The 25,018-nt window shown below is 45.0% G+C and overlaps 1 protein-coding gene across 5 annotated transcripts in view; it reads right to left on the reverse strand.

Moving 5' to 3' along the window:
* LOC121536590 (histone demethylase UTY-like) overlaps positions 1-25,018 on the reverse strand; it is a 114,695-nt gene that overhangs the window by 39,551 nt on the left and 50,126 nt on the right. For all 5 annotated transcript variants that reach the window (XM_045211624.1, XM_045211623.1, XM_045211622.1 and 2 more), the window contains 4 exons: positions 15,037-15,115; positions 14,188-14,222; positions 6,843-6,936; positions 4,734-4,860 (listed from right to left, as the gene is read on the reverse strand). In XM_045211624.1, the coding sequence (XP_045067559.1) occupies positions 4,734-4,860; positions 6,843-6,936; positions 14,188-14,222; positions 15,037-15,115 (335 nt within the window). The remainder of the gene's footprint in view (positions 1-4,733; positions 4,861-6,842; positions 6,937-14,187; positions 14,223-15,036; positions 15,116-25,018) is intronic.

Genomic DNA, 25,018 nt, shown 5'->3' on the forward strand with positions numbered 1-25,018 from the left:
TGAGATTAGGAGCACACTCTTAAAGGGAGTGCTCCTAATCTCAGCTTGTTACCTGTATAAAAGACACCTGTCCACAGAAGCAATCAATCAATCAGATTCCAAACTCTCCACCATGGCCAAGACCAAACAGCTCTCCAAGGATGTCAGGGACAAGATTGTAGACCTACACAAGGCTGGAATGGGCAACAAGACCATCGCCAAGCAGCTTGGTGAGAAGGTGACAACAGCTGGTGCGATTATTCGCAAATGGAAGAAACACAAAATAACGGTCAATCTCCCTCGGCCTGGGGCTCCATGCAAGATCTCACCTCGTGGAGTTGCAATGATCATGAGAACGGTGAGGAAACAGCCCTGAACTACACGGGAGGATCGTGTCAATGATCTCAAGGCAGCTGGGACCATAGTCACCAAGAAAACAATTGGTAACACACTACGCTGTGAAGGACTGAAATCCTGAAGCGTCCGCATGGTCCCCCTGCTCAAGAAAGCACATATACATGCCCGTCTGAAGTTTGCCAATGAACATCTGAATGATTCAGAGGAGAACTGGGTGAAAGTATTGTGGTCAGATGAGACCAAAATGGAGCTCTTTGGCGTCAACTCAACTCGCCGTGTTTGGAGGAGGAGGAATGCTGCCTATGACCCCAAGAACACCATCCCCACCATCAAACATGGAGGTGGAAACATTATGCTTTGGGGGTGTTTTTCTGCTAAGGGGACAGGACAACTTCACCGCATCAAAGCGACGATGGACGGGGCCATGTACCGTCAAATCTTGGGTGAGAACCTCCTTCCCTCAGTTAAGGCATTGAAAATGGGTCGTGGATGGGTATTCCGGCATGACAATGACCCAAAACACATGGCCAAGGCAACAAAGGAGTGGCTCAAGAAGAAGCACATTAAGGTCCTGGAGTGGCCTAGCCAGTCTCCAGACCTTAATCCCATAGAAAATCTGAGGGAGGGAGCTGAAGGTTTGAGTTGCCAAACGTCAGCCTCGAAACCTTAATGACTTGGAGAAGATCTGCAAAGAGGAGTGGGACAAAATCCCTCCTGAGATGTGTGCAAACCTGGTGGCCAACTACAAGAAACGTCTGACCTCTGTGATTGCCAACAAGGGTTTTGCCACCAAGTACTAAGTCATGTTTTGCAGAGGGGTCAAATACTTATTTCCCTCATTAAAATGCAAATCAATTTTTAACATTTTTTACATGCGTTTTTCTGGATTTTGTTGTTGTTATTCTGTCTCTCACTGTTCAAATAAACCTAACATTAAAGTAATTAATTTGCATTTTATTGCATGACATAAGTTTTTGATACATCAGAAAGGCAGAACTTAATATTTGGTACAGAAACCTTTGTTTGCAATTACAGAGATCATACGTTTCCTGTAGCGCTTGACCAGGTTTGCACACACTGCAGCAGGGATTTTGGCCCACTCCTCCATACAGACCTTCTCCAGATCCTTCAGGTTTCGGGGCTGTCGCTGGGCAATACGGACTTTCAGCTCCCTCCAAAGATTTTCTATTGGGTTCAAGTCTGGAGACTGGCTAGGCCACTCCAGGACCTTGAGATGCTTCTTACGGAGCCACTCCTTAGTTGCCCTGGCTGTGTGTTTTGGGTCGTTGTCATGCTGGAAGACCCAGCCACGACCCATCTTCAATGCTCTTACTGAGGGAAAGAGGTTGTTGGCCAAGATCTCGCGATACATGGCCCCATCCATCCTCCCCTCAATACGGTGCAGTCGTCCTGTCCCCTTTGCAGAAAAGCATCCCCAAAGAATGATGTTTCCACCTCCATGCTTCACGGTTGGGATGGTGTTCTTGGGGTTGTACTCATCCTTCTTCTTCCTCCAAACACGGCGAGTGGAGTTTAGACCAAAAAGCTATATTTTTGTCTCATCAGACCACATGACCTCCCATTCCTCCTCTGGATCATCCAGATGGTCATTGGCAAACTTCAGAAGGGCCTGGACATGCGCTGGCTTGAGCAGGGGGACCTTGCGTGCGCTGCAGGATTTTAATCCATGACGGCGTAGTGTGTTACTAATGGTTTTCTTTGAGACTGTGGTCCCAGCTCTCTTCAGGTCATTGACCAGGTCCTGCCGTGTAGTTCTGGGCTGATCCCTCACCTTCCTCATGATCATTGATGCCCCACGAGGTGAGATCTTGCATGGAGCCCCAGACCGAGGGTGATTGACCGTCATTTTGAACTTCTTCCATTTTCTAATAATTGCGGCAACAGTTGTTGCCTTCTCACCAAGCTGCTTGCCTATTGTCCTGTAGCCCACCCCAGCCTTGTGCAGGTCTACAATTTTATCCCTGATGTCCTTACACAGCTCTCTGGTCTTGGCCATTGTGGAGAGGTTGGAGTCTGTTTGATTGAGTGTGTGGACAGGTGTCTTTTATCCAGGTAACATGTTCAAACAGGTGCAGTTAATACCGGTAATGAGTGGAGAACAGGAGGGCTTCTTAAAGAAAAACTAACAGGTCTGTGAGAGCTGGAATTCTTACTGGTTGGTAGGTGATCAAATACTTATGTCATGCAATAAAATGCAAATTAATTACTTAAAAATCATACAATGTGATTACTTGTTCTCCCCACTGTATATATGTGTATATGTATGTATGTATATATGTGTATATATGTATGTATGAGAGAGACAGAGAGATAGACAGAGAGAGAGAGAGAGAGAGAGAGAGACAGAGAGAGAGACAGAGAGAGAGACAGAGAGAGACAGAGAGACAGACAGACAGAGACAGAGAGATAGAGAGACAGCTAGAGACAGCTAGAGAGACAGACAGAGACAGATAGGTGAGAGACAGATAGAGACAGAGACAGATAGAGAGAGATGGAGACAGAGAGAAAGAGAAAGAGAGACAGAGCAACCATTGAAGAACAAACACCATTGTGAATACAACCCATATTTATGTTTAATTTCCCTTTTGTACTTTAACTACTTGCACATCGTTACAACACTGTATATAGACATAATATGACATTTGAAATGTCTCTATTCCTTTGGAACTTTTGTTAGTGTAATGTTTACTGTTCATTTTTATTGTTTATTTCACTTTTATTTATTATCAATTTCACTTGCTTTGTTAATGTAAACATATGTTTCCCATGCCAATAAAGCCCATTACAACGTCCTCCACAATGGATCAGTCCACTCAGACAGGAGCCAATCAGACAGGAGTATTATTTTTTTCTGCTACTGCTCCACTAAAGAAATCTCGGTCGACCAACAGCCTATCAACCAAACAAACAATCGACCAGTCAACTAAATGGGGTCAGCCCTAAAGCTAACAATCTACACCCAGTTATGCAACAGCAGCCCTACCAGCTCAAAGGGGGACTACAGTTCACGCAGAACCATTAGCCGTTGCATTCAGTGGCACTACTCTGACACGACCACACAACAGAAAAATCCCTGCACTAAGACTTTTCCTACTGGCACAGACTTCGCTGAGAACTACTTTATTGAGAGAACATGTACTTGTTACGACTGTGATGTGGTTGTCTCACCTAGCTATCTTAATAAAGGGGCAATCTGTAGTTGCTACAGTGCCTTCAGAAAGCTCTCATACCCTTTGACTTACTCCACATTTTGTTGCATTACAGCCTGAATTCAAAATGGATTGTATAGATTTTTTTTTTGTATGTGTGGGGTACAGAGATGAGGTAGCCATTCAACTCATGTTAAACACTAACTCCACTGGTCCTGGTTTAACATGAATTGAATGGCTACCTCATCTCTGTACCCCACACATACAAAAGAATCGATACAATCCATTTTGAATTACACACAAAGTGAGTCCATGCAACTTATGTGACATGTTAAGCACATTTTTACTCCTGAACTTATTTAGGCTTACCATAACAAAGGGGTTGAATACTTATTGACAAGACATTTCAGCTTTTCATTTGTTATTAATTTGTAAACATAATTCCACTTTGACATTATGGGGTGTTGTGTCTATGCCAGTGACAAAAAAATATCAATTTAATCCATTTTAAATTCTGTCTGTAACAACAAAAAAGTCAAGGGGTGTGAATACTTTCCGAAGGCATTGGATATATACCCACTGATTATTGAAGAGTACAACCTACACATGCTTCATCAGCTTAGATCAACTGTAAACAAACACTGTATAGCCTCAAAACATGGTTAAAACTATCATTTTGATATCATGGATGGTCAGACCTTGCATCCATAACTCTGTTTATGAATTTGAGAGTGGTTAAATTTCTACAGCCCCATTTAGCGAAAGTGGCAGGGAGAACGATTTATTGTTTCAACTTCTGATTGCCACTTTAAGATGAATGCACTAATTGTAAGTCTTTCTGGATAAGAGCGTCTGCTAAATGACTCAAATTAAAACATTTAAATGTAACTGTTTCAGGCCTCAGAGTTGAACTACAGCGAAGTTTTAAAATGTAACAGAAAATAGCAGTCAAAAAACCAATCAATAATCACTTTGATCAATAATCAGCATGATCGGAGGAGCAGCTCTGAAACAGACAGCTGGAGTTTCTAGGCCAATAGATTGTAGAGAAATAGGTGAGACAGGAGCTGAAGAGGGAGAAGACCAGACTGCTGACCTTTCAGGGCAGAGTCTTATTCAACACACAGCTGTTAAACGTTCTACACACTTGCTAAAGGGAAACTATAGCCAGCAGGAATTCACTATGAAAGAAAATCCCAAGATGTAAAGAAAAGAAAAGCTTTTTACCTGCCGAGGAAGTACCAGGACTGTCCAGAGTTGGGGTCTGCTTCTAGCGACTTCTGCAGACACTGGATGGCATAGCTGTCCTTGTTGCCTTTGTCCCCTAACTGCTCCACTGTGTGATGCATCCAGCCTGGAGGAGACAGGACCAGTGGAGTTAGCAGAGTGAAGGATCCAACAGCCGTCACTGATAGTCTGGGTCCAGGGCTAGCCTTCTGCTAGCTGGTCAATAGCACCACTACACTCCACTGTCTGCAATAGTAAGTTAACACAACTGACCCTGCAGGTGCTTCTGCTACTTTATTACCAGGGCTAGCTATTAGCTAGTTCAGCTAACAATGGTTTAGCTCTAGTGGCTAATACTACACTCTACTAGTCTATTACCAGGGCTAGCTACTAGCTAGTTCTGCTAACAATGGTTTAGCTCCAGTGGCTAATACTACACTCTACTAGTCTATTACCAGGGCTAGCTACTAGCTAGTTCGGCTAACAATGGTTTAGCTCCAGTGGCTAAAACTACACTCTACTAGTCTATTACCAGGGCTAGCTACTAGCTAGTTCTGCTAACAATGGCTTAGCTCCAGTGCCTAATACTACACTAATATACACTATATATTAAAGTACACTAGACTGTCAGTCACAGAGGGGGACACTGCAGTCTGTCTGGTGTGTAAAAGCAACAGTCTCATAAAAGGACCAAAAGGCTAATCTATCTAGAGCTTTCTGAAGAAGAGGGAGGAGAAAGAGGCAGGGAAGGAGGGAAGGAGAGAGGGGAGGGAAGGAGAGAGGGGAGGGAAGGAGAGAGGGGAGGGAAGGAGAGAGGGGAGGGAAGGAGAGAGGGAGGGAAGGAGAGAGGGGGAAGGAGAGAGGGGAGGGAAGGAGAGAGAGGGGGAAGGAGAGAGGGGGGAAGGAGAGCGAGAGGGGGGGAAGGAGAGCAAGAGGGGGGGAAGGAGAGCAAGAGGGGGGGAAGGAGAGAGGAGGATTCATCGTCCATACACACATCAGCCGTGTCTTCAAAGGTCTAAACAATTCACCCCTGGGGTCGCTCCCCTCTCCCTCTCTACACACACCCACACTTCCCTAAGGACGGGCATACACACAGACACACCTCCCCACCGCTCCACTCAACACCTGTGGTGAGCCTTGCAGGGAGGCCACCATGACAACCCCAGCAGAGTGGCCATCAGGGCAGAAAGAAATCATGTTTTTTACGACAGAGGGAACATTCCAAACTGGGGGAGGACAGCATGAAAAAAATAAGAGCTGTGTGTGTTCGGAGAGGACTACGTCGGGGAAGGCGTGTGTGTTTAGCGTGGGGGTTGGGGTACACAAACTAACACCCCGATAATGAGCTGTTGCATCAGTCAGGCAGGGGCAGAGAGAGACTTGGGAAAACTGCGATGGGAGCAGGGAAGAGGTTGGGATCTGGGAATACTGTCCAGTTGGGAATATCGTACACAACAAGGAGCACAACTTCTCCCAGAATACAATGCATGATGCAATCCTGTGTTATCACCCTTATACACCTGGTTCATATTAGTACCATCAGCAAAATGGTGCAGTTTGAGGCCATGTGGCAGAAAGTGATTAGGGTGCTGGAGATAGGGGAGGGGGCTAGTGGGTCTGGGCAGGTGTGATGTAGTAATGTTTATATGTGTATGTTTTGTATTGTAAAAATAAAATAAAAATAAATAAAAAAATCGCATTTAAAAAATTCATTAGAAAAAATACTAAGTACTAGAGACATCAATTCAAATGTATCTTTTACAGGGTATTCAGGCTATTTTGGGGAGGCATAAATGTGGTAAAGTAACTGACGACTAAAAACACCGCCTATAGACACTGCTCTAGAAAGTTCTACAAATCGATTTCTACAAGTGCTGCACCAACACTTTTTGGACATAACATGTAAAAGACTGCATTTTTCAAATCGAACCTTCCAAAAACATAAACTAGGTTATATTTTCAACATATTCAACAAGAGGCAAAATAAAATTATAGGTTAACGTTACCAAAATGATATGTCAACAAGTGACATATTGCTTGTAACAAGTAGGCCCTAATGCATCGTCTTTCAGGCAGTAGTATATAGGAGAGAGACTGAGGAGGACTTACCTAGTTGTCGCAGTGTAGCAGCCTTCACCTGTGCAGGAAGATTCTCTGTCTGTAGTAAACTCTCATACGCTTCTTTTGCTGCTCTGAATTTCTTCTGCAGAATGACAGTGGAGGAAAGAGTGATAGAGAGAGACGGGGAGGAACAGAGAGAAAGGATGTTTAAGCCAGACCGAAGGGTCAGTGTGTTTTATGGTCTCACTGGTCTGTAACAAAGAAGTCTGGACACCTCAGATCACACACACCCCCGCCCCCGTACCCAACCCACCCACCGCTACACTACAGGCCAAAAGTATGTGGACACCCTTCAAATTAGTGGATTAGACTTTTTCAGCCACACCCGTTGTTGACCGGTGTATAAAATCGAGCACGCAGCCATGCAATCTCCATTGACAAACATTGGCAGCAGAATGGCCTTACTGAAGAGCTCAGTGACTTTCAACGTAGCAACATCATAGGATGCCACCTTTCCAACAAGTCAGTTAGTCTTTCCTCGGTTGCAACACTCACTACCGAGTTCCAAATTGCCTCTGGACGCAACGTCAGCACAATAACTGTTCGTCAGGAGCTTTATGAAATGGGTTTCCATGGCCAAGCAGCCACACACAAGAATAAGATAACCATGCGCAATGCCAAGCGTCGGCAGGAATGGTGTAAAGCTCGCTGCCATTGGACTCTGGAGCAGTGGAAACGTGTTCTCTGAAGTGATGAATCACGCCTTCACCATCTGGCAGTCGGACGATTCTGGGTTAGGCAGATGCCAGGAAAACGCTACCTGCACGAATACGTTGTGCCAACAAAGTTTGGTGGAGGAGGAATAATGGTCTGGGGCTGTTTTTCATGGTTCGGGCTAGGCCCCTTAGTTCCAGTGAAGGGAAATCTTAAAGCTACAGCATACAATGACATTCTAGCTTTCGTAACAGATAATGGGGATCATCATTCTGTGCTTCCAACTTTGTGGCAACAGTTTGGGGAAGGCCCTTTCTTGTTTCAGCATGACAATGCCCCCGTGCACAAAGGGAGGTCCATACAGAAATGGTTTGTTGAGATTGGTGTGGAAGAACATGACTGGCCTGCACACAGCCCTGACCTCAACCCCATTGAACACCTTAGGAATGAATTGGAACGCCGACTGCGAGCCAGGCATATTCACCCAACATCACTAATGCTCATGGCTGAATGGAAGCAAGTCCCCGCAGCAATGTTCCAACATCTAGTGGAAAGCCTTCCCAGAAAAGTGGAGGCTGTTAAAGCAGCAAAGGGTGGACCAACTCCATATTAATGCCCATGATTTTGGAATGAGATGTTCAACGAGGAGGTGTCCACATACTTCTGTAATTCTTTGCTATGTAGTGTATGTCTTACTATACTCCCATTCAAAATCATATTTTCCCTAACCCTAAACCTAACCACTAGTCCCTAACCCTTTTTATAAGTGAGGACATGCAAAATTTTAGTTAGTTTACTATTTTTCTGAGGACTTCTGGTACTCACAAGTATAGTAAAACATGTACACACACACACACACACACACACACACACACACACACACACACACACACACACACACACACACACACACACGGGGAGGGTCAGTCTGGGACAGGACAGGCCAGACTCAACACATCTGATGGGTCTTAAGTGGTGTTCGTGTGTGGTGTCTTCCACTAGTACCGGCTATACAGCCAATTACAGTGTCATTTTCAGCAGGATACTTTTCAATTCGCTGGTCAGAAAAAAGTCTGCAGAGCCCTCTCTCGCTAGAATGAATGATATGCATCTTCTAGCGATCTATTGATAGGACAGGCGCCTGTCAGTCACAAAGTGAGCGATGACAGGGAGACACTGCTGGTTTGACAGTCTGCCATCTGTCCCACCTCTTGTTACCTGGGTGTGTTGTGTGAGGTCGAATGTGGTTGCAGTCGAATTTCTACACGGAGGGAGAGAGCATGAATTTGCACGTCCCATATAATGTGGTAACGATGAGTCGAAACAATGAGTTGTTTTCTGGCACATTAATTTATCTTCTTTCACGGTCCGACATTAACGATGGTCCGCCGTGACCAATAACAACATGTGGATCCCGACTTTTCAGCGCATTTTTGCATTCCGGTTCAACATTTACCTGCTCTGTCGTAGTCTATCATTAAAAAACACTGAAGACTACACGCGTAAATGTCATGCCATTTTGTATTTTAGCAATATGATTGGCCGTTCATTCAAGCACCACCACGCTCCCGCCAGTCACAACTTCTCGAGCAGTACATGAGTTGATGCAACACAAGCTGTCCAGAGCTAAAAGAAACACCCAACAACCCGCTGAGCTTATTTTAGAAAAAGTGATTTACAAAAAAAGGTAAACCTTCAATAGTGAACATACAATATGCTGGCAACTGTTGCTACAAAGAGACACCTAGCATTGATACACACAGCAAGGCAGGGCTTAACATGACCATGCCCCTTGAGTAGGGTACATTTGTAGGGTACTCCCATTACTCCTACATTAAAAACTGCCTACTTTACTCATAACCCAACAACGGCTGCATAGTTTTTTTTTTTTTATCATACTATAAACATTTTGTATATGCTTGGTTGGTAGTTAATATACACTACCAGTCAAAAGTTTGGACACACCTACTCATTCAAGGATTTTTCTGCTTTTTACATTGTAGAATAATAGTGAAGACATCAAAATTATGAAATAACACATATGGAATCCACCTATGGTAAATTCAATTAATTGGACATGATTTGGAAAGGCACACACCTGTCTATATAAGGTCCCACAGTTGACAGTGCATGTCAGAGCAAAAACCAAGCCATGAGGTCGAAGGAATTGTCCGTAGAGCTCCGAGACAGGATTGTGTCGAGGCACAGATCTGGGGAAGGGTACCAAAACATTTCTGCAGCATTGAAGATCCCCAAGAACACGGTGGCCTCCATCACTCTTCAACTGAAAAAGTTTGGAACCACAAAGAATCTTCCTAGAGCTGGCCGCCCGGCCAAACTGAGCAATCAGGGGAGAAGGGTCTTGGTCAGGGAGGTGACCAAGAACCCGATGGTCACTCTGAAAGAGCTCTAGAGTTCCTCTGTGGATATGGGAGAACCTTCCAGAAGGACAACCATCTCTGCAGCACTCGACCAATCAGGCCTTTATGGTAGAGTGGCCAGACGGAAGCCACTCCTTAGTAAAAGGCACATGACAGCCCGCTTGGAGTTCGCCAAAAGGCACCTAAAGACTCTCAGACCATGAGAAACAAGATTCTCTGGTCTGATGAAACCAAGATTGAACTCTTTGGCCTGAATGCTAAGCGTCACAACTGGCAGAAACCTGGCACCATCCCTACAGTAAATCATGGTGGTGGCAGCATCATGCTGTGGAGATGTTTTTCAGCGGCATGGACTGGGAGACTAGTTAGGATCGATGGAAAGATGAACAGAGCAAAGTACAGAGAGATCCTTGATGAAAACCTGCTCCTGAGCGCTCAGGACCTCAGACTGGGGAGAAGGTTCACTTTTCAACAGGACAACGAACCTAAGCACACAGCCAAGACAACGCAGGAGTGGCTTCGGGACAAGTCTCAATGTCCTTGAGTGGCCCAGCCAGAGTCCGGACTTGAACACGATCGAACATCTCTGGAGAGACCTGAAAATAGCTGTGCAGCAACGCTCCCCATCCAACCTGACAAAGCTTGAGAGGATCTGTAGAGAAGAATGGGAGAAACTCCCCAAATACATTTACATTTTAGTCATTTAGCAGACGCTCTCATCCAGAGCGACTTAGTTAGTGAGTGCATACATTTTCATACTGGCCCCCCGTGGGAAACGAACCCACAACACTAGCATTGCAAGTGCCATGCTCTCCCAACTGAGCTACAGGGGACTACATACAATACAGGTGTGTCAAGCTTGTAGCGTCATACCCAAGAAGACTCGAGGCTGTAATCGCTGTGAAAGGTGCTTCAACAAAGTACTGAGTTTACTTATGTAAATGTGATATTTACGTATTTTATTTTAAAATAAATTAGCAAAAAATTCTAAAAAGCTGTTTTTGCTTTGTCATAATGGGGTATTGTGTGTAGATTGATGAGGGGGGGGGGAAACAATTTAATCAATTTTAGATTAAGGCTGTAACTAAACAAAATGTGGAAAAGGTCAAGGGGTCTGAATACTTTCCAAAGGCACTGTATCTACCTCAATTACCTCGTACACCTGAACATCTACTCGATACTGGTACCCCGTGTATATAGCCAAGTTATCATTACTCATTTTTAATTAATTCCTTGTGTTATTATTTTACTATTTCTTTCTCGTGTTATAATATTTCTTTCTCCCTACCATTTCGCTCTCTTTTGTTTTTCTTTGTTGGGAAGGGCCCGTAAGCATTTCACCGTTAGTCTACACATGTTGTTTACAAAGCATGTGACAAATAAAATGTTATTTGACTTTGATTTAAAATATGATAAAAGAAAACAGATTGAATTGTTTTAAAAAGCTAACACCTGTTTAATTCTTCTATCATACCTGTATTGCTGATAGCTGAGAAAGTGCCTCTTAAAAGGAAGCTTGAAGCCTGTGGAAGTCAGCAGTAAAAATAAAGTTTTCCCGTTTTATATCATATTGTACAACAGTTGATGAAATTAACACTGTAAAAGTGTGACAATTTTTTTTTTTTTTTTAAGTGATATTTCCTGATAGTTGCTGGCTGAAAATACAATCTAGCATTAGAATGTACCAGAGGCCTCCACAATATAGCTTGTCCGGGGGAGCCTGGCAGGCAACTTAATCTATTTGGCAAGCTACTCCATGTGCTTGTGGAAAACAGTGTGTGTGTGTGTGTGTGTGTGTGTGTGTGTGTGTGTGTGTGTGTGTGTGTGTGTGTGTGTGTGTGTGTGTGTGTGTGTATTATCCAACTTTCAGCGCCGTTTTGTTTCTGGGTAAACCTGAAAAGCCCACTCAGACTTGTTTGTTTTTGTAATTGATATTGGGTCTGATCCGGTTGTGTGTAGTCTGGAGGTCTCTGTTCTTATCTGCTCTTACTCAGCCATCACTAGGGTGAACCACCTCCATGTCTGTAGCCCGTAAAGGCCCTGAAACAGACACACACATACAGCGCCGTAAAGCAGTCTGGCTTTGGGCTCTTCCTGTCTGGCTATAAAAACCAAGGTAAACAAACCCAGTCGCACACACACCCAACAACCAGGTTCTAATGCACCAACCATTACCAGTCACTTAATCTCAACATGAGGTGGTGTTTACCCTTCCAATATGTCCGATTGGAAAATATATTTCTTAATAGGGCTGGGATTTGAGTGTCTCCTGAGTGGCGCAGTGGTCTAAGGCACTGCATCGCAGTGCTAGCTATGCCACTAGAGATCCTGGTTCGAATCCAGGCTCTGTCGCAGCCGGCCGCGACCGGGAGACTCATGGGCGGCGCACAATTGGCCTAGCGTTGTCCAGGGTAGGGGAGGGAATGGCCGGCAGGGATGTAGCTCAGTTGATTCCCACGGGGGACCAGTTTGAAGAAAAAAAAAAATATATATATATATATACAAAAATATATATATGTATTCACTAACTGTAAGTCGACGATAAGAGCGTCTGCTAAATGACTAAAATGCAAATGTCAATTTGCCAGGGACCTTACGATAAGATATGATATTATCACGATAAGATATGTACTGAGATCCTCACGATTCTATACGTATTGTGATTTGAAATGGTGATTTTATTGTGATACGATGTTCCAAACATATTGCTCACCATATGTCTGCTGCAGAGGGACAAGAGAGAGCCATGAGGAGTCAATGTGTGTTTCAAAGGCTGATTAATACTTAGGCCTACTAACTGCACATCTGAAATTCAACTCATTTTAAAGCTTTGGACACACCATGAATGGCTAAAAGCAGCAGGGCAGGTAGCCGTCCTATGGCTTGCTGTCACCACAGTGTGTTTCAGGGACCGAGCAGTAGCGGTGTTAACCGACTGAATATGTCTGCTATACAGAAAAGTAACCATGTTCGCTCCCCTAAAACCCCTCCTCATTACCCATGGACAACTTAAACTCTATTTGTTGTTGACCTGGCATCACCATAGCTCCAGGCATGGCAGAGAAGAGCTGATTGGATGAGGAGTGAGTGGGGGGTGAGGCAGACTATAGCAGGTTAGGAGAGCACTGTGACTGGAGCTGTAGAGTTCTCCTGGCTCACATGGACACTGATCCGAGGTCAGTTTTGTGTTTTTCACCTAAATCACACGTGTCAAACTCATTCCTTGGAGAGCCAAGTGTCTGCGGGATTTGCTCCTCCCTTGTACTTGATTGATGAATTAAGGTCACTAATTAGTAAGGAACTCCCCTCACTTGGTTGTCTAGGGCTTAATTGAAATGAAAAACCAAAAACCTGCAGACACTAGGCCCTCCATGGAATGAGTTTAACACCCCTGACCTAAATGGTTCAGGTTAGGATTTGGGCAAGATGTGACGATCCTAGATCTGTGCCTAGCTTCTTACCTACAGAGCTTTGATTGTAAACAAACAGGGGATTGAAGGGTGTGGCCTAATGGGGTTTGAAGGGTGTGGCCTAATGGCACATCAGTCAACTCAGAGGCTGAAGGGAGGTAAGAAAATATGAGACAGCGAGAGAAACTCTCCAGACAGAGTGACCTCTGGGACCTAAGGTTGTCTCTAATGTGATCATTATTTGTGTCTGTGTGTCACGGGAGAGATCAGAGATCCGGCATTTACAAAATTACACTGATTGGCCCAAGAGGAGGAGCTATAGTAATCAACTGAAATTCCAAACTTTGAACAAGTATATATCCTGTCCCTTTTGAGCTACAGTCATGACATTTTGTACAAATATGCATCTCCTCATGGGAAACAAATTTCCCAGAAGGATCGAAAAGCTCGGCCCATTCACAAAAGGATGTGTAGACCATCTATCTATAGGCGCTGTAGTTCCATACAGATACAGTTGACAATAAATGCTGCCAATATATCTTGTTGTCACTAACAGGCCCCAGGTGGGGGCGCTGCATCATTCGTGGAGGACGACATGTTTACTGTTGCCTTGTTTCAGTTTGTATAGGCCTACTTCCTGCCTGCTGTGACAGAGGACGAAGAAATAACGGCTTGTGCAGACCACAGCTAACTTCCATTTTAGGAGCAATGATAACAACAGATAAGGGATTACAAGATAGGCTATATTATAGGATATATATAGTGATACTAGGTCACAAGAAGATCTAAATTGTATGGGGTCAACTCAACCTATCCACCACCAATAAGTACTGCAGACTTTACTACCAGCACCAGAGAAAAAGGGGGAAAAAAGGAAGGATTTCTTACCTGAAGCTCATATAAATGAGCGATGTGGAACTGAACTGTAAATAGAAAGAGAGAGTTACAAACTGATACAAAGGACAGGAGATGAAATCACTTCCATAGTGCTCTCTACATTTCCCCTTAGTGATGAACCCCCCTACAGGAGCTACAGCTGGTAGAAATTCATGAAATGGAGAAAAACGTGTTTTTACAGAGAGAGCTAAAGCAAATAAATCCATGCCCTCCTTCGGACTCCCTGTGGCACTGCTTCGGTCTCCCTGTGGCACTGCTTCGGACTCTCTTTGGGGAAAAGATGGGTGCAGATGGAAGGAGTCTGCATGGTATGTGGCTACAGATGTAAGAGGGGCGAGGTTAGGTCCCCATTGTGTGTGTGTACGTAAAATTGCTCACATGTAAGCATACGTGTGCCAGAGTCTCAGCTCTAGCCAGCAGCTCTTTGCCGATCCCTTCTAATGCGGTCTCCTAGGCAACTCAATCTCAAGCAGGCAGTCAGAAGGGGTGTGTGTGTGTTTCTGTGTCTCCTTGACAACCCCAGGCATACAGGCCATGGCACAGTAACCGGGAGTGAATAATTAAATAATAAAAATATCCAGACGGCGTTCTGTGACCTTTCCTTTATGTGGTTAATACTGAGAAATGACCAAGTCAAACTGACAATGTCATAATGAATAACGCAGCAGCAGCTCGCATAGCTAGTGAGTACCTAACTCAACATGTTGGGGGAAAAAACAGGAGAGAGGGGGAATTAATTGGGGTTTCAGTGATGGTACCAAACTGGAGAGGAATGGTGTGTGTGTGTGTGTGTGTATATGTGTATGTAGAAGAGAGAAATGGGGGTGTAATGGTTCTTACTTTCAGCTTTGGACAAAGTGCAGGGGTTGGAGTCAATCAAAGTGCATGGGTTGGAGTCAATCAAAGCCAGCTGAAAATGCTGCAGAGAGAGAATGCACGTCATTAAGGAGGGTTTCTATGCATCTTTGGTTCATTATGACAAAGGTTAGCATTTTACATGAAGTATACAAACATGTCTGGTCCCGCCAGGCTTACAAACAAGAGCTAAAGTATGACAGTGCAATGGACAGAGAGGACATCCACAAAGACAGGGTTGACCATGTGACTAGCTAACTAATCAGGTTAGTTACAACTGGGGTTAGAGTGAAAATCTACAGGAGGGTATCTCTCCAGGGACAGGGTTGGAGTGAAAATCTACAGGAGGGTACCTCTCAGGGTTGGAGAGCCTTGCCTTAAAACATATAATTTTCCCTACTCTCCTAGTCTAGTGTGTGTAGATCTGAATGGGACTGGATGTGTAGTCATACCCCTACCCGAGGTATAACAAGACACCACCAAGGTCTCCCATATATGAAATGGATGGTTGTGTAAAAGTATTTTACTGCAAAAGTGGTTAAATCTATAGATATTTTTGACACACCCTTATCTCAAACAGTGAATAGTAATGCCGGTGGGTGCCACGTAAGGTCACGTAGCCCAATATTGCAAGCTCAGATTCCTGGATTAAATTAATTGTTTTCCACATTAATCTACACACAATACATCATAATGACAAAGCAAAAACACGTTTTGAGAATTTGTTGCAAATGTATTTCAAATTAAAAACAAATACCTTATTTACATGAAGTAATCAAACCCTTTCCTATGAGACTCGAAATTGAGCTCAGGTGCATTCTGTTCACCTTGATCATCCTTGAGATGTTTCTACAAATTGATTGGAGTGCACCTATGGTAAATTAAATTGATTGGACATGATTTGGAAAGGCACAAACCTGTCTATATAAGGTCCCACAGCTGACAGTGCAAGGCAGAGGAAAAGCCAAGCCATGATGTCGAAGGAATTGTCTGTAGAGCTGAGACAGGATTGTGTGAAGGCACAGATCTGGGGAAGGGTACCAAAAAATGTATGCAGCATTGAAGATCCCCAAGAACACAGTGGCCTCCATTCTTCTTAAAAATTGAAGAAGTTTGGAACCACCAAGACTATTCCTAGAGCTGGCCACCCAGCCAAACTGAGCAATCGGTGGAGAAGGGTCTTGGTCAGGGAGGTGACCAAGAACCCGATGGTCACTCTGAAAGAGCTCTAGAGTTATACTGTGGAGATGGGAGAACCTTCCAGAAGGACAACCATCTCTGCAGCACTCCACCAATCAAGCCTTTATGGCAGAGTGGCCAGATAGAAGCAACTCCTCAGTAAAAGGCACATGACAGCCCACTTGGAGTTTGCCAAAAGGCACCTAAAGGACTCTGACCATGAAAAACAAGAATCTCTGGTCTGATGAAACACAGAGATCCTTGATGAAAACCTGCTCCAGAGAGCTCAGGACCTCAGACTGGGGTGAAGGTTCACCTTCCAACAGGACAACGACCCTAAGCACACAGCCAAGACAATGCAGGAGTGGCTTTGGGACAAGTCTTTGAATGTCTTTGAGAGGCACAGCCAGAGCCCGGACTTGAACCCGATCAAACATCTCTGGAGAGACCTGAAAATAGCTGTGCAGCGACACTCCCCATCCAACCTGTCAGAGCTTGAGAGGATCTGCAGAGAAGAATGTGAGAAACTCCCCAAATACAGGTGCGCCAAGCTTGTAGCATCACACCCAAGAAGACTTGAGGCTGTAATCGCTGCCAAAGGTGCTTCAACAAAGTACTGAGTAAAGGGTCTGAATACTTATGTAAATGTGGTATACGTTTTTTAAATGTGTAACACATTTGCAAACATTTCTAAAACACAGTTTTTGCTTTGTCATTACGGGGTATTGTGTGTAGATTGATGAGGGGAAAAAAACTATTTAATCAATTTTAGAATAAGGCTATAACGTAACAAAATATGTAGAAAGTCAAGGGGTCTGAATACTTTCCAAATGCCCTGTAAACAAACAAACAGCATTATGATATCGTCATCCATCTTGGAAATATACACCTGTAAACACACAGCTAGAATAGGCAGTCAAATTTGCTCTGATTCAGCACTGTATGTTCCTGCATACAGTTACACATTTTTATTTATAAAAATAAATGTTGTGGCTACTTTAAAATCGTCTCTAAGGAAAACAAGTGGGATCAGACATCGATATTAGATTTGTTGGGGTCCAAAGTTCCTTAAAGGATTTTGTATCCAGAGGACTGAGCATGCCCCCATTCTCATCGACGGGGCTGTAGTGGAACAGGTTGATAGCTTCAAGTTCCATGGTGTTCAAGTTCACGGAAGAATACTGTACCAAGTTAGCTAGCGGAATAAACTAAATTAGTCTATTCCTAGAAAACATTGAACCGCTGTAGTTTACAACAATTATAGTTTCTGAGGTGGAAGTTGGGAGAGTTATATTTGAGTGTTTCAGTGAAACGTAAGTGAGGGAGGCCATGCTCTCTCACTTTCCCAGATGTTTAGTTCATTTCATTCCGATCTCCTTTGCATTATTGTAGCCATTTTCTGTAGCCTGTCAACTATGCCTCTGTCTATCCCTGTTCTCTCCTCTCCGCACAGGCTATACAAACGCCTCACACCGCGTGGCTGCTGCCACTCTAACCTGGTGGTCCCTGCGCGCACGACCCACGTGGAGTTCCAGGTCTACGGCAGCCTCTGGAACTGCCGTTCTGCGGCCAACAAGGCAGAGTTCATCTCAGCCTATGCTACCCTCCAGTCCCTCGACTTCTTGGCGCTGACGGAAACATGGATTACCACTGAAAACACTGCTACTCCTACTGCTCTCACCTCGTTTGACCATGTGTTCTCGCATACCCCGAGAGCATCTGGTCAGCGGGGTGGTGGCACAGGAATCCTCATCTCTCCCAAGTGGACATTCTCAATTATTCCCCTGACCCATCTGTCTGTCTCCTCATTTGAATTCCATGCGGTCAGTCACTAGCCCATTCAAGCTTAACATCCTTATCATTTATCGCCCTCCAGGTTCCCTTGGAGAGTTCATCAATGAGCTTGGCAAGTTCCTTTCCTGAGGATGGCTCACCCCTCACAGTTCTGGGTGACTTTAACCTCCCTACGTCTACCTTTGACTCATTTCTCTCTGCCTCCTTCTTTCCACTCCTCTCCTCTTTTGACCTCACCCTCTCACCGTCCCCCCCTACTCACAAGGCAGGCAATACGCTTGACCTCATCTTTACTAGATGCTGTTCTTCTACTAATCTCACTGCAACTCCCCTCCATGTCTCCGACCACTACTTTGTATCCTTTTCTCTCTCGCTCTCATCCAACACTACTCACTCTGCCCCTACTCAGATGGTAATGCGCCGTCGCAACCTTCGCTCTCTCTCTCCCGCTACTCTCTCCTCTTCCATTCGATCATCTCTTCCCTCTGCTCAATCCTTCTCCCTCCAATCTCCTGATTCTGCCTCCTCAACCCTCCTCTCCTTCCTTTCTGCATCCTTTGACTCTCTATGTCCCCTCACCTCACCCATTAACTCATCCTTGACCGCTGGCTATGTCCCTTCCGTCTTCAAGAGAGCGAGAGTTGCACCCCTTCTCAAAAAACCTACTCGATCCCTCCAATGTCAACAACTACAGACCAGTATCCCTTCTTTCTTTTCTCTCCAAAACTCTTGAGCGTGCCGTTTTTAGCCAACTCTCTTGATATCTCTCTCAGAATGACCTTGATCCAAACCAGTCAGGTTTCAAGACTGGTCATTCAACTGAGACTGCTCTTCTCTGTGTCACGGAGGCTCTCCGCACTGCTAAAGCTAACTCTCTCTCCTCTGCTCTTGTCCTTCTAGACCTGTCTGCTGCCTTTGATACTGTGATCCTCCTCTCCACCCTCTCCGAGCTGGGCATCTCCGGCGCGGCTCACTCTTGGATTGCGTCCTACCTGACAGGTCGCTCCTACCCAGTGGCGTGGCGAGAATCTGTCTCCGCACCACGTGCTCTCACCACTGGTGTCCCCCAGGGCTCAGTTCTAGGCCCTCTCCTATTCTCGCTATACACCAAGTCACCTGGCTCTGTCATATCCTCACATGGCCTCTCCTATCATTGCTACGCAGACGACACACAACTAATCTTCTCCTTTCCCCCTTCTGATAACCAGGTGGCGAATCGCATCTCTGCATGTCTGGCAGACATATCTGTGTGGATGACGGATCACCACCTCAAGCTGAACCTCGGCAAGACGGAGCTGCTCTTCCTCCCGGGGAAGGACTGCCCGTTCCATGATCTCGCCATCACGGTTGACAACTCCGTTGTGTCCTCCTCCCAGAGAGCGAAGAGCCTTGGCGTGACCCTGGACAACACCCTGTCGTTCTCCGCTAACATCAAGGCGGTGACCCGATCCTGTAGGTTCATGCTCTACAACATTCGGCGAGTACGACCCTGCCTTACACAGGAAGCGGCACAGGTCCTAATCCAGGCACTTGTCATCTCCCGTCTGGATTACTGCAACTCGCTGTTGGCTGGGCTCCCTGCCGGTGCCATTAAACCCCTACAACTCATCCAGAATGCCGCAGCCCGTCTGGTGTTCAACCTTCCCAAGTTCTCTCACGTCACCCCGCTCCTCCGCACACTCCACTGGCTTCCAGTTGAAGCTCGCATCTGCTACAACACCATGGTGCTTGCCTACGGAGCTGTGAGGGGAACGGCACCTCCGTACCTTCAGGCTGTGATCAGTCCCTACACCCAAACGAGGGCATTGCGTTCATCCACCTCTGGCCTGCTGGCCCCCCTACCTCTGCGGAAGCACAGTTCCCGCTCAGCCCAGTCAAAACTGTTCGCTGCTCTGGCACCCCAATGGTGGAACAAGCTCCCTCACGACGCCAGGACATCGGAGTCACTCACCACCTTCCGGAGACACTTGAAACCCCACCTCTTTAAGGAATACCTGGGATAGGATAAAGTAATCCTTCTACCCCCCCCTTACCCCACCAAAAAATATATATATATATATTGTAAAGTGGTTATCCCACTGCTATAAGGTAAATGCACCAATTTGGAAGTCGCTCTGGATAAGAGCGTCTGCTAAATGAAGTAAATGTAAATGTAATGTAAATGTGTGCACATCACCAACGAACTATCGTGGTCCAAACACACCAAGACAGTCGTGAAGAGGGCACGACAAAGCCTATTCCCCCTCAGGAGACTGAAAAGATTTGGCATGGGTCCTCAGATCCTCCAAAAATTATACAGCTGCACCATCGAGAGCATCCTGACTGGTTGCATCACCACCTGGTATGGCAACTGCTTGGCCTCCGACCGCAAGTCACTACAGAGGGTAGTGCGTACGGCCCAGTACATCACTGGGGCCAAGCTTCCTGCCATCCAGGACCTCTATACCAGGCGGTGTCAGAGGAAAGCCCTCAAAATTGTCAAAGACTCCAGCCACCCTAGTCATAGACTGTTCTCTCTGCTACCGCACGGCAAGCGGTACCGGAGTGCCAAGTCTAGGTCCAAAAGACTTCTCAACAGCTTCTACCCCCAAGCCATAAGACTCCTGAACAGCTAATCATGGCTACCCGGACTATTTGCACTGCCCCCCCACCCCATCTTTTACGCTGCTGCTACTCTGTTAATTATTTATGCATAGTCACTTTAACTCTACCCACATGTACATATTACTTAAACTACCTCAACTAGCCGGTGCCCCCGCACATTGACTCTGCACCGGTACCCCCCTGTATATATAGCCTCCCTACTGTTATTTTATTTTACTTCTGCTCTTTTTTTCTCAACACTTTTTTTGTTGTTTTATTCTACTTTTTTTTATTAAAAATAAATACACTGTTGGTTAAGGGCTGTAAGTAAGCATTTCACTGTAATGTCTGCACCTGTTGTATTCGGCGCATGTGGCCAATAAAATGTCATTTGATTTGATTTGATTTGATTTGAAGGCTGACGCTCCAGCCTTTGGGAAACTTCGCTCCACGCTCCAGTCAAATTGGGCACGCTCCGCTCACATACTCTGCTCCACACTAGGCTTGGGCGGAGATTGTCAAACGGTCATACCGACCTTGTGCCATTAGCCATACCAGGATATTCTGTAATACCTGCACTGAACACAAGGGGAGCTATTGTCAAACCCCACTGAACCTCTGTAACTGAAGATTGGCAATACTAACAATTACATGTACAATCCTATAGAGAATGCTAATTAAATGCTAACAAGTACATGTACAATCCTATAGAGAATGCTAATGAAATGCTAACAAGTACATGTATAATCCTATAGAGAATGCTAATGAAATACTAACAATTACATGTACAATCCTATAGAGAATGCTAATGAAATGCTAACAAGTACATGTACAATCCTATAGAGAATGCTAATGAAATGCTAACAATTACATGTACAATCCTATAGAGAATGCTAATGAAATGCTAACAAGCGCAATTAACATTTTATAGTCTCTGACCTATTTTTTATTTATTTCACCTTTATTTAACCATTTCTCATTTACAACTGCGACCTGGCCAAGATAAAGCGAAGCAGTGCGATAAAAACAACAACAGAGTTACACATTACATTTTACATTTTAGTCATTTAGCAGACGCTCTTATCCAGAGCGACTTACAGTTAGTGAATACATGTTTTTTTTATACTGGCCCCCCGTGGGAAACGAACCCACAACCCTGGCGTTGCAAACGTCATGCTCTATCAACTGAGCTACATCCCTGCCGGCCATTCCCTCCCCTACCCTGGACGACGCTGGGCCATGAGTCTCCCGGTCGCGGCCGGCTGCGACAGAGCCTGGATTCGAACCAGGATCTCTAGTGGCACTGTTAGCACTGCGATGCAGTGCCTTAGACCACTGCGCCACTCAGGAGCACATGGGGTAAACAAAACATAAAGTCAAAAATACAACAGAATATATATATATATATATATATATATATATATATATATATATATATATATATATATATATATATATACACACACACACACACAGCGTGTGCGAATGTGGTAAATTATGGAGGCAAGGCAATAAATAGGCCATAGTGCAAAATAGTTACAATTTCATATTAACACTGGAATGATAGATGTGCAAAAGATGATGTGCAAATAGAGATACTGGGGTGCAAATTAGCAAAATAAATAACAATATGGGGATGAGGTATTTGGATGGGCTAATTTCAGAATGGCTGTGTGCAGGTGCAGTGATCGGTAAGCTGCTCTGACAACTGACGCTTAAAGTTAGTGAGGGAGATAAGAGTCTCCAGCTTCAGAGATTGTAGGACAGACATCCCAGCTCAAAGTTATACACGCTACTCAGTTTGCTGCATGCAAAACACAAATATCAGAAAGCAAGGCTCTTGATCTTAAGAGAGAATTCTCTGCTGTTACCAAGCTTGATTTTGGAAGAAGCTAACCAAATTAGCTAGATATCTAACTAGCTACTAAATTAGCAAACCAAAATGTACAACTGCAGAGCATTTAGCAAATTTTAGAACAGTTAACTTAATAGTTAAGATATCTAACTGGCAAACATTTGTGAATTCCATATTGTAACTATATCACCTGGAGCGTGCTGCACAACAGTGAGTGACTCACAAGGCTCCGGTCTCTCGTCGTTGTGTGCTTGTAAAGAAACACCATGTGACTGGGGACTACCGGGAAGCTTCAAATGAAAAATTGTGACAGGTGAAATTAAGAACACAATCTTCTTTATTTCTTAACGTATTTAGCTAAAAAAGTAGCTACAAATATTCAAACGTATTATAAAACTTCAAGGAAAAAGGTTTCAACGGTATTGAAAAACCATCCCGTTGCCATTTCCAAATGCCCGGTATACGCAGGATACCGCCCAAGGCTACTCCACACTCATCGCATGCTTCCCTGCAGCTCACCAGCTGATGTAGGCTGTGTGTGGCATCTGTGATGCTAATATTAATTGTGCTAATCACTGAAAAGCTCTCAAATCGCTCCAAAAACTCTTGTCCAGTCCACTTAGTCAGATTTTTGTCACAGAAAATTTCTGCAGGACATCCTCATTCTCTTCCGATCCATCCATCTCACCACATCATATGTCCATTCATCTAATCTTATTCCTAGTAACCGTCTGTCACGGGGGTGGTGTGGGCACTGGGCAGATGAGCCTGGAAGCTGGTACAAATGTTAACACGTGGCTAAGCGCTAACCCCACCCAGGGCTCACAGAGAGATTAACCCAGAACACAGAGCCAGGTTGTCGGTCAGGTAAGCGCTACCAAGCTTTACAGTACAGCGGCCATGAATCCTATCATTGCTTTAGAATAGGTTGGAGATGAGAATCACTTTAATCCTGCCATCTGACACTTTAGCAACAAACGTCCCAATCCCCATTAATAATCCCTGCCAGTCAGCCATGCAGCCAAGCAGAAAGCCATCCGCAGCAGACAGTGCAGCTATCCAGTCAGTCAGCTCAGCCACCCGGGCTTACAGCAGTATCTCCCCCTCCTGTACCCATAGTAGGCGGCAGGCCCCAGTCACAACATGTAGCTTAGGCCTCTATTGGTTTCAGTGTCATGTTCAGGTGTTTCAGGAAGCATGTGAAGGAAGACATGATCCGGTGATCCTGGAGAGCTACAGGATTTTGTTCCAGCCCAGCTATAACACACCTGATACCACACATTCTCCACAACCTTCATTTAGGCACCAAGTGTTAGTGCTAGGCTGGAGCGAAAGCCTGCACACGCTGTACCCCTATCAGAGTATGACGAGCAGAGTGAAGCTGGAGTGGAGCAGGGAATGGAGCATGCCCAATTTGACTGGAGCGTGGCGCCAATTTCCCCAAAGGCTGGAGCGTCGGCCTTCTTGCCCGGTCCAATTTCGCTCACTTCACGACCTCAGGGCATGCCCGGCCCAGCATGCACTTGTAGTCAAAGATGAGGAACAAGAGCAAGAGAGGGAGTGTGGTGATGTAGTGTCCACAATTAAAGAATCATTGTGGAATCTGATGAGACAGGTATACCGAAATCATGATGGTGTAATTAGTATGCGCACATGCTATAACAGAAAGTAACCAGGTGGCTAGCTAGCTAAGTGTGTCATTGTACCAAAGTATTTATAAACTGAAAATCAGATCTCTTAAAGGTTTTGTTCATTTGTTCTATTATCTATACAATAGGCCATCATTGATTTTGGCCCAATAGGCCTGGCATATTACCTCTTTCAATGAGCTTTCCATTTTGATAAGGATTTTAGGTAAAATAACCCTTAGGCCTACCCCATTATTAAAGTGGCCAGTGATTTCAAGTCTTTATATATAGGGCAGCAGCCTCTAAGGTGCAGGGTTACGTAACCGGGTGGAAGCCGCCTAGTGATGGCTATTTGACAGTCTGATGGCCTTGAGATAGAAGCTGTTTTTCAATCTATAGGTCCCAGCTTTGATGCACCTGTACTGACCTCGCCTTCTGGATGATAGTGGGGTGAACAGGCAGTGACTCGGGTGGTTGTTGTTCTTGATTTTCTTTTTGGCCTTCCTGTGACATCGGGTGCTGTAGGTGTCCTGGAGGGAAGGTAGTTTGCCCCCAGTGATGTGTTGGGCAGACCGCACCACCCTCTGGAAAGCCCTGCGTTTGCGGGCAGTGTAGTTGCCGTACCAGGCGGTGATACAGCCCGACAGGATGCCCTTAATTGTGCATCTGTAAAAGTTTGTGAGGGTTTTAGGTGCCAAGTCAAATTTCTTCAGCCTCCTGAGGTTGAAGAGGCGCCTTCTTCACCACATTGTCTGTGTGGGTGGACCATTTCAGATAGTCAGTGATGTGTACGCCGAGGAACTTGAAGCTTTCCACCTACTCCACTGCGGTCCCGTCGATGTGGATAGTGGCGTGCTCCCTCTGCTGTTTCCTGAAGTCCACGATCAGCTCCTTTGTTTTGTTGACGTTGAATAAGAGATTATTTTCC

Source organism: Coregonus clupeaformis, chromosome 37, assembly GCF_020615455.1.
Source record: "Coregonus clupeaformis isolate EN_2021a chromosome 37, ASM2061545v1, whole genome shotgun sequence".
In the NCBI taxonomy this organism is placed as follows: domain Eukaryota; kingdom Metazoa; phylum Chordata; class Actinopteri; order Salmoniformes; family Salmonidae; genus Coregonus; species Coregonus clupeaformis.